The 10,804-nt window shown below is 35.3% G+C and overlaps 1 protein-coding gene across 8 annotated transcripts; it reads right to left on the reverse strand.

Annotated features, from left to right (window-relative positions):
* Positions 1-1,198: 1,198 nt before the first annotated feature.
* Positions 1,199-5,159, reverse strand: LOC106120400 (uncharacterized). 8 transcript variants are annotated; one of them, XR_001228010.1, is made up of 6 exons: positions 4,641-5,159; positions 3,451-3,575; positions 2,455-3,113; positions 2,323-2,370; positions 2,084-2,245; positions 1,199-1,814 (listed from the first exon to the last, which is right to left on the reverse strand). XR_001228010.1 is itself a non-coding variant. In XM_013315746.1 (3 exons), exons 1-3 carry the CDS (start codon positions 4,981-4,983, stop codon positions 3,057-3,059), a joined length of 525 nt encoding a protein of 174 aa, XP_013171200.1. In that variant the 5' UTR covers positions 4,984-5,159; the 3' UTR covers positions 1,868-3,056. The 8 variants fall into 8 exon arrangements, 1 of the variants encoding a protein (XP_013171200.1); XR_001228011.1 differs by having other exon boundaries at positions 2,084-2,370; positions 2,953-3,113; XR_001228009.1 differs by having other exon boundaries at positions 2,084-2,370.
* Between the last annotated feature and the right edge of the window lie 5,645 nt (positions 5,160-10,804).

The following is a 10,804-nucleotide window of genomic DNA, read 5'->3' on the forward strand; positions in this document are numbered from 1 at the left end:
CCGCCATTAAACCAAAGAGTCTATAATATAAGAGACGAGACCCTTGACTAATTAGATACACAAACGGAGAATAAAAATTGACATTTTCAATGCTAGCAATATTATGAACAAGTCTACGTTGCTACCAAACCTAAAAAAATCTATCTGTCAGTTTCCTTTTTGACGTTTGAAAGTATTATTTGAAGGAAAACAATTTGGAAAAATAAAACAAGTTCGTTAATTGCAACTTTAATTTAATCTTCTGACTAAAGCGAACATATTATTGTTTAGTTCACCAACAAAATACCCAACTATAATAAATGCTTATTTGTTCCAGTTTGTTTATTTGATAGCTCATATTTTCTGATAGAACTGGAGTAGTAGTGCCACTCTCGTCGGGAGAAATAGAATAGCACTGGAAAGAGATTAGCTCCTATCTGTTGGTAAAATATTTAGAAAATTGCTAACAAGACAATATGCATTGAAGCAAAACAAGTCGTCATCATCAAGCTCACTACGGACACAATATATTCTACTGAGAAGCTCGGAGCCTACCCTCAAGAATGCGACTAGGTTTTATTCAACAACGCAGAGCCAGTGAGGGTTGGTTGACTTCACACATATCTTTGAATTTCTATGCAGTTGTATGCGATTTGTAATTACAGTAAGAATGGATGTTATCATGAAATTCTAAGAACGTATTACTATATAGCGGAGATCGTACTTGGATATGTAAAATATGATCCGGTCAAGAGCCAACTGCACTGCCGACGCTCCAAATAGTCCCCTAATCCAAACTTTTCCTATCAAAACATTGCAAATGTACAAGTCATGTTAAATATTATGTAATGTAAAAATAGAATACAATATTTAAGTTTTACTTCTCAAATAAATTCATAAAATTATCATGAACCTTATAGATTCCTTAACAAGAAAAATAATGAGCTTAGGAGGCATCATTTTGGGGTAAAGTACCTGTGTTGAAATTTAAATTACTTGTAAGAAAATTGTATACAATCTCTGTTTATTTTTTATTACTTAGTTCCAAAAAAGTTTAAGATATAATTATAAGTTGTGATATTTGTAAAATCCAAATTTAATAAATTAATTTTGTTTCATATTTTTCACTAAATGGTATTTTTTTTATCTTTTGTACTTGATACTTAATTCCCTATATTTTATTATATTTTTATTTTCTATACACTGCATGTTTAGGCCAAACACAATTATTTGGTTGTAATGGTTTAATAAGCGGTAAATACAGAGTTGCAAATAGACAAATTGATCGTTGCGCGTATGCATCGGCGGTCGAAAGCGGAAGTTCAAGTTGACGTTTCGTGCCACCGCACGTCGGTTCGCACCGGTAGTGGTGTTGCCCGCACCTCAGGCGCGAACATCCTCCCCGGGTTGAACACCTTTGTTCAAAGAAGCAGAGTGATGGGCCCATGGCTGTGGATAAACAGACGAAAGTGGTTGTAAGGCAAGAGTCATGATGTAAGAGTGGTAAGTAGATTCTAGTCCAAGGGAAGCGGACAGATGTTTTTGTAGCTTCGCAGAACAGTTATCCCTTTCATCTTCAGTTCTGCCAATCTTGAACCGCCATCGACGCCAGGGTAAATTTTGGTGACTCGTCTCAATGGCCACAGTAGGGGAGGTTGACCTGCTTCCTTCAATAGTACAAGAGTCCCCACAGATAGATTTCCTGTTGAATGGAACCATTTAGTCTTAGCTTGAAGTAAAGAGACGTATTCTTTAGAAAATCGCTTCCAAAAATGTTGCTTCATATAATTGATTCTTTCGTAATGTTGCAATTGCTCGACCTTCATGTTTGTCACCTGTGGATAAGGTACAGATAAAAGAGATCGTCCGATTAAGAAATGGAAAGGAGTAAGAGCAGATAGGTCAGTGGGATCAGATGAGAGAGGGGTGAGTGGACGGGAATTCAAAACGGCTTCAATTTGAGTTAGACAAGTGGTAAGTTCCTCATATGTAAAGTGAGTCATTTGCATCAAGCGCCTAAGATGATATTTTGTCGAACGAACCGCTGCTTCAGCAATGCCGTTGAAATGTGGAGAATATGGAGGGGCAAAGGAAAATTTAATACCCTGCTGAGCGACCTCCGAAGGGAGGTTTGAAGTCTGTAAAAATTGTTCCAACTCGTTGGAAACTCCGACAAAGTTCGTTGCATTGTCTGACAGGATGGACTGAGGTTTGCCCCGACGAGCCACGAAACAGTTCAAAGCAAAGTAGCCTTCCTTAGACAGATCTGTAACAAGCTCAATATGCACAGCCTTGACTGCAAGGCAAACAAAAATACACACATACGATTTTATAAGCTTATACCCTCATCCTTTCCGGTCAGCTATCAGTATAGGTCCGGCATAGTCGACACTGCAATGTAAAAATGGAAATTCTAAGTTGGTACGAGAAATTGGTAATTGTCCCATGACAGGCAGTATAGTTGTATTATTATACCTGAAACATCTTAAGCAATTTCTTACGATTATTCTAGAAAGATTTCTGCCCCCTAACGGCCAATATAATTGACGTATATTTGCTAAGAGCAGTTGAGGTCCTGCGTGCAATAAATCTATGCGATATTTCTGAAATAATATTTTAGTAACGTGATGTTTACTACACAGCAAAATAGGATGTTTTATTCGTAAGATGAGTTTTCAAGCCTTCCGCCTACACGTATGACACCGTCACCGTCTATGAACGGACTCAAAGACGAAAGTCTATTCTTACGAGGTAACGATTTACCTTTTTTAACAAAACGTATTCGTCGGGAAACATATCAATTTGAACGTTCTGCATTACGCTTTTTAAGGCTTGATCTAATTCATCCATAGTAGGTAAACCGGTTCGTTTGTTACTTTTTGTTTTTAAGATTATATACAAAACGTTGCACATATGACATTACTCTTATAAGACGATTAAAGTTAGAAAATTTATTTGTTAAAGATCGAAAACCTGACTCGCGATTCAATCCAGCTAGATTTAATAGTTGTGATGCGTTGTAATGGCAAGTAGATTTGGAAGATGGCAAACCCTTTTCAAATTGTTGTCCAGATCTCTTATACACAAGTTACAAGACTGCGTAAAATTTGATGTTGACTGTCTCGGTAGTTGGCCTGTAACAATCCAACCTAATTTTGATTTCACTAAGTTAGGCTTGTTTTTCCCTAGGTTAATTGATTTATTGCATATAACATCCCAGAAAACTTCAGCCCCAACGAGAATATCGACTACTGACGGTATGTTAAACGTAGGGTCAGCTAGATGTAGATCTGCGGGCATCGAAAGTTGACTGACGTCTATTAAAGTAGAAGGAAGTATTTTAGTTATCTCCGGTAATATATAACAATCTATATTCGTTCTATACCTACAACACTGGGACTGGATTGTTAGGTTGCAAGCTTGGGTACTAGTTAACGATTGATTATTAATGCCATTAATTTCAGAACTTACGGAACGTGTAGGTAATTTTAGCTTACTGCAAAGCGACTGCGTTATAAAGTTAGCCGTACTGCCGTTATCAAGTAGAAGCCGTGCGTCCATGCTGTCGCCGTTGTCGTCAATCACTTTCACCATAGCTGTGGACAGTAAAACATGCGAATAAGTAGTAGGTTGTATGGAAGTATTACTCGACAAAGCAATATTATTTTGATTAGCGCAAGCAATGGATGATGAAGAATGGTGAATAGGCAATGCGACACTAGAACTACTAGGCATCGGGTCTTGAAATGAAGTAGGCTTAGACTCTTCGGTGTGCAAAAGAGTATTATGTTTACTATTGCAATACTTACAATGCGTTAATCGACATCGTTTAGTACCGTGCCCGGGGCGTAAACAATTAAAACATATTTTTAATTCCTTTGCCTTTTTTAATCGTTCCTCAACGGTTAAACTACGAAAATGTACGCATGTAAATAAAAGATGATTTTTTGAACATAAAGGACATGACAAATTATAAGATTTCATGTTGTTATTTTTTGACTGTGCAAAGGAACGACTATTATTTATGTTTGATGCGACTATATAACTGTTATTTTTAGAAATTGTTTTATTTACATTTGTACTTTGTTTATTTTCTATAGTTTCCAATAAATCAGCTTTGTTACTAATAAATTCGCAAAATTGTTGCAAAGATGGTGGTTTCGATAAGACATTACGATATTCTTCCCCATGTCTACCGGTTACGTCGTCTAATTTGTTTGACATAATGTAAACTACAAGCGTATCTCAATGTTGCGTCGGCTCGTTCAATGTTTTTAAGGCTCGAATATTTTTGTTAATAATAATCAAGCAAACGACGTAAACAAAGACTCGATTCTTTAAAAACCTGTTCAACATTGAACAATGCCTGTACGTGATTATGCACTAATTGACGACTAATTAATTGTCATATCGATCACATAGCAACTGCCACGCCATTAAATAATTGTCGCCTTTAAAATCTATATTTTAAATAATGTCGAGCGCCGCACCCGAGAGCGAGGCGCGCAGATAGTGGAACTTGCTTATATTATCGATAGAAGCACTACTATGAATTAATGATAAAAATGTGTCCCTATACTCAAGCCAGCACTGATAACTACCATGAAAGCGAGGTAAATCAATTTTGGGTAAGCGAATAAAGTTGCGTTGTAATGAGTCACCTGCTTGTTTGCATATCGAGCCTGCAACAGAGCGGCCATCATCCGTTGCACCTTCACGGCACAACAGACTGCGCGCTTGCGCCATCAGCGCGTAATAACGCTCTTCGAAATTTGAACGTTCCTCATATTCGTCCTCTGGCTTGTCGGAACACACCTCAATCTCCACCTGTAATTCATCGAATTGATCGTATAAGGCCTCGTATTTATTTAGTCGACATTGCAATTCATGTTGAAGTTCGGAAATTATGCCAGAAGCGCTAATTGAGCTAATATAATTAGAAAAATTTGTAAGCTTGGCTTTCATGCCACTACGTTTTCGAATTAAAACATCTAGTTGGGCCATTATTAAATTAAAAGGAAAAAATTATCGATAAGTTATACGACGAAGAAAAAAATATATAATGTGGGTACTTCACTATTTGGTAATTAGTCGCTCGTAAATGCGTAAGCGTGAAATTGAACAATTATATTAACACAATAGGAAGCCAATTGAAGAGGATTTAGAAGGGAAAATATGGAACGAACTCACTTTATCTTCCCTTGTCCACACAGTACTTCCTTTGTCTTGATGTTCGATTCCGACGACCGTTGAGCCGATTGAACTTGAAGAGGTGCATTCATTCATCTGCAACAGAATGAAATGGTAGTTAATTGATTCAAGTGTACAACATAATCAATTTAATTATTGCTTTTCACCTAATTACATACCTTATTAAAAAAAAGTGGTTTCTTTGATTTTATGGATCTCTTCCCCTTTACTTACAAAACTTCTTTGCAATTCTCTACAATGATGGAACTCACAAACCATGTAAAAAAATTATGATTAGTTTTTACAGGTACAGATAGGAACTTTTATTGCCTGCCCATTTTTGTGAAATGTCTGATAGAATCATAAATCAAATTAGTTTGAAAAACTTGTCATGTCATGACCAATTTACAGTTTGATCTACAATATTTGAAACAATAATAGAGAGATATTCTACACACAACCTAAATAATGTTTAAGTTAATCTTTATTATTGAATCTTTTTCATGTTTCGAGCAAACCATTTTATACTAAATATCAAGCCAATTTAAAAAGTTAAAATTGTTCAAGTAATTGCTGGAAATATAATATGTGCTTACTTACTTAATATTTACCACTTACCATGTAGAATTTGGCATATGTCTTGTACTTACTTTTATGTTATTTTCATCAGCAAAAGGTCATAAGTTCTAGTTCAACATTTAGTTCTTTTAAATATGAATATACTGTAAAATTTTATCTTTATTAAAATTATATTTCTGTGAATCCATAGATTATGTTTTCTACTACTTTTTACTTGTTTCACACCTAAAAACAGAAAGTATTAAAACTTGATAAGTTGTTCATACAATGTTCTTCCTTTGTAATTAATTATAACTGTAAAGCTTATTCTTATTAATTAATAAGTTACAGAAACTTCAGAGGTTGGATGTAACTGCTGGTAACTTTAGTTTATTTAGAAAAATAAACAATTACAGATATCTTTATTTTTATAAGATCATATATTGTTGATGTTATTCATAATTTTATTATAAACAAACCTAAAGATTTGTACTTTTTAATAATAAATTTCGGTCAATTTGTCATTGGTAAGTGAGTCACAGTCCCATTTTAAAGTCCGACCAACACAACCATAAACAGTCTTTTAACATTTGAATACTAATTTTATTTGGTACAACTTTACAATAGCGAATCAAACCAAGTTTTCGTAAAATCAATTTTAAACTTTAGGAAATGATCACCATGAGTATTATTGCTATGAAGATTGCTGAAGATGAATATATGAATTACTATGAAGATTTTTTTTCTGGGTCTTAATTTATTTCAGTGAGATAATAAAATTGTTTCATATGTTTTCAGTTTTGTCACATGATGATGATCGATGTTTTTTTATGGTATTAAAAATGTTCCAAATCTAACCTTTCCAGTTTGCTTTTGGTATTTTATTACATGTTATAAACCTAGCTTTACTTATCCTGCGCTTTTCTATTGTTCCTTTTTTTATTGTTCCAAACTTAACTTACCCTATGTAGTTTTCTTCCTTTTTTTTCAACTTAAGTTACGACCCCAAAAAAACTTCCAAACCAGTGTAAGAATAATCCCTATCGTTTAAGACATATGTAATGTAAATTTGGCTTGATTCGGTTTTGTGAAGCATTACCTGTTATTTTATTAAGAACTTCTATACAATTTCAAAGCGAACTTTCATTTCATTGACTTTTACTAAGTAATTACGAATATAAAAACATTTAGCAACATTTTAACGTAAATATGGAATAAGATTTATTTACGTACAGTCAGCGTCATATAGATCGTCACAGACAAGATATGCAAATATATAGGTACACCAAAAGTATTCAATTATATCGGTACAACAAAAGTCCTCAAAATAATAGAAACATTCACCCTGCTCAAATACATCGGTACATACACAGCGTCAAATATATGAGTACATGCAAGATGCTCATAAATATCGTAGCAGCCACAGCGTCATAAGTAACGAAGCAGTCAAGGTGCGCAAAAATATCGGTACATTTGACAAAATTGAACTCTATCCCTATATACTTGTGATACAATTTGGAATAAACTACTTCTGTTACATTCATTTGACACTTGCATCAAACCATTTTTCAAAATTTACTAAAAGTGTTCGACGCGGATGACAGATATTAGGAAGATAAAACCAACATCAAATTTAAGTTTGTCATCATATATGCTAGTTTGGTCTCGTGGCCTTACCGTTCGCCGCCGTTGGTACGAAAGGTCGGCGGTTCAAATCCCAAGCCACTATTTTTTTTTTTGATATTTAAACTTTTTAATTTTAATATCGAAGCACATGTAATTAAATTCTATCGCCGTAGTTATTAGGTACTTTTTGATATTGCCTTGGACTAATGAGTTTGACCGTTAAAGTATTTTTCTATTTCAAACAAAAATGAAGGAGATAAAGCGATGCTATTGGCATGTAATTTGTTTATTACTCAAGTTTGTTAAACTTGTACCGGTAAAAATAACACTTTTACTTTTACCTTTTACTGATACTGATTATATTTAAGAAACAAAGAAAAAAACTGAATGTCAATATCCAAACAACATCAAATTTTTGGTCGATTGCAATAAACATTCCAGGTTGCATGGGTACACATATGTAGATAACACTTGTACGTATAGTTTCCGCGCGTACCATTCTTAAAACCCGCAAAGACAATCCACGCTCCGCCCACTCACTTCACCCGCGATGGTCTGAAATAATTGTTGTTAACTTTATTTAAATTTCTTTCTACCCGACAGCGAAAATTATAAAAAAAAATTGTCGAGCAAAATTTTACATTACCAAATTTTTACTAGTTATGAAAAAATAACCCCGTGATTGATAAAATGAAAAAAAAGTAGCCTGAGATTCGAACCGGTAAACTTACATATTACGGCAAACATACTAGAATACTGCGCCAATCTAGTATTATATATATTGTGACAAGGCAAAATTTGATATTAGTTAATACGTATCTGTCATATTCGGCATGACAAACTTTTATATTTAAGCGTTATGACAGGAGAAGAAAAATATTGGGTTGCCCAGTAAGTTCGTGACTGTTTATAAGGAAAATTGAAACCCTGTTCTCTTAAATTTTTGGAAATGTTTTTAAATTATATTGGTACCACTCTATACCTAAAACGTCTTTTATTATTGGATAAAATTTTAAAAATTAGTTTTTATCTCAACCAATGAAATGAAATTATTCACAATATAGAAATTTTTGTGACGTTTGATAATGGTGGAAATCCGAAAATGAATCCACTTCAGCTACAGTCTATTGTAAGCTTTATATCGAAAATCAGAACGAACTTTCCGGACAACCTATAATGTTAATACAAAGTGTCAAATGAATGTAACAGAAGTAGTTTATTCCAAATTGTATCACAAGTATATAGAGATAGAGTTCAATTTTGTCAAATGTACCGATATTTTTGCGCACCTTGACTGCTTCGTTACTTTGACGCTGTGGCTGCTACGATATTTATGAGCATCTTGCATGTACTCATATATTTGACGCTGTGTATGTACCGATGTATTTGAGCAGGGTGAATGTATCTATTATTTTGAGGACTTTTGTTGTACCGATATAATTGAATACTTTTGGTGTACCTATATATTTGCATATCCTGTCTGTGACGATCTATATGACGCTGACTGTACATAAAATATCAAGTGTAGTCATTGATACTTTATTGGATATGTATCGAGATAGAATAATAGTCAAAACAACAAAAAATACAAAATATAGTACTATTGTATTAAAAAACACAATTTAATTACCACATGGTTCTTGGAAATCTTCTCAGAAGAAAACATCAGCTTTCTAACTCTCAAAATTTGTTGCATTGTTTCGGTTAAAATATTGCTAGAAGGGCTACGTCGTCTAGCGTGAATCATGTTGGCTAGAATGCGATCTGCGATTTCGCGATCGACTCCTATTCTGCCGCCTTTTATTAGGCACGTTTTCTTTTTTTTAGCAAGTATTTAAAATTAGACGTAATTTATAGCAGGGCATTCAAGTTACGGTAAATAATTGATCAATAGGGTAGACACGACAAAATATTAAAATTGAGCCATTCTAAAATTTACACAAAAAGCTAACAAATACAACTTCTATTTGTTATTTTAAAGCGGAGAAGAAAACAATTGGAACGTACTCACCAAAGTTGACATTATAAAACTTGATCACACCTTCACATCACGTCTTACTTACGTATATTATACGAAACACCGAAAACAAAGTGCTAATTTGTCCTTTTAAACAAGGGAAGTTACAATTTCCAAAAATATATTTCTGATCGTATGACTAGCCAATTAAAGAAATAACAATGGAAACACATCGTATCAGGATGTACAAACAAGGACGTGGGAGTTTCACTATCCCACTTCTGATCTTAAGGATCAGAAGCAGGGAAAATTAAGAAAACAATCTTATACACTACTACAGTACTTTTTGAATTAATAAGAAAACTAACAGAATTGAATAAATGTAATTAACACTAAAATGATTTAAAAATACAACATTAACTTAATCAACTATCAGTTAATATGATTAATTATTTTGGCTAGTCAAACGGGCAGAGCTTCCGCTGGCTTCAGTGTTCGGTGGCGAGTGTGTCCCGAAAATGAGGGTGCGGTCTCTTATATTGGCATCACTCCACCATTATTTTTAAGTTCCACCCTCAGCTAACAATATATTTAAAGTAGGAAGTTATTAAGTAGCCGTTGTCAACTGAATTACTGTTTAACGCATAGTGTGCAATTTTTAATGTTTATTGATATTGTAAAAGCTTCTAATAACTTTTAATTTGATCTTACTTTATAAGTTACGTTTTTCCTAGACTAAATAACATTATTACCGTTATTTAAGTAACGACCAATCAGAGCAGAGCCAGGTGGGCTTGAGAGGGGTCGAGGCACCATCTTTAAATAAGGCGTTTTGACAGTTGTTACGAATACAGTCGTGAAGTGGAAACGGATCGAGTTGGGTCATCGTGTTTTGTGCTTGCACTTTAACCTAAATGACGCCCAGCAAGTTCTCAACCACTATAGATGTCGTTGAGAAAAGTCTTTCTCCGATAATCAACGCAACACTTGCGCCAGCGCCGTGTGTCAGCGTTCGATGGGTCAACACCTTACCAGCCGAGGCACGGCAGCAGAACACTTCTCCTGTGGCTGCCGACTGGAACGGACATTGAACCATCGTGAAAAGTGCACCATGAACCCTTCTGCACGGAGGGAGGCCGCCCTCGGCGGGCAATGGAGTTCCCCGCATCCATTACCGCCGCCGCCGCCGCCGCCGCCGCCGCCGCCGCCGCCGCCGCCTCCGCCGCCGCCTCCGCCGCCGCCTCCGCCGCCGCCTCCGCCGCCGCCTCCGCCGCCGCCTCCGCCGCTGCCGCCTTTCACTTTTTAATGTTACAATTTTTAATTGTTTTAATGTTTTTTTACCTAGATGTAAGAAAAGAATGTGATATAATTGTAAGACTATGTAATTAATTTTTAAACACTTAAAATAAAGATATTCCCGCACCCCAAGTCCCGACATAGCATAAGTTAGGGGAACGAACGTCGTCCGCGGCCCTGTCTGCGCCAGGGGGTCAG

This window comes from Papilio xuthus, unplaced genomic scaffold (assembly GCF_000836235.2).
Source record: "Papilio xuthus unplaced genomic scaffold, Pxut_1.1 DF826961.1, whole genome shotgun sequence".
NCBI lineage: Eukaryota > Metazoa > Arthropoda > Insecta > Lepidoptera > Papilionidae > Papilio > Papilio xuthus.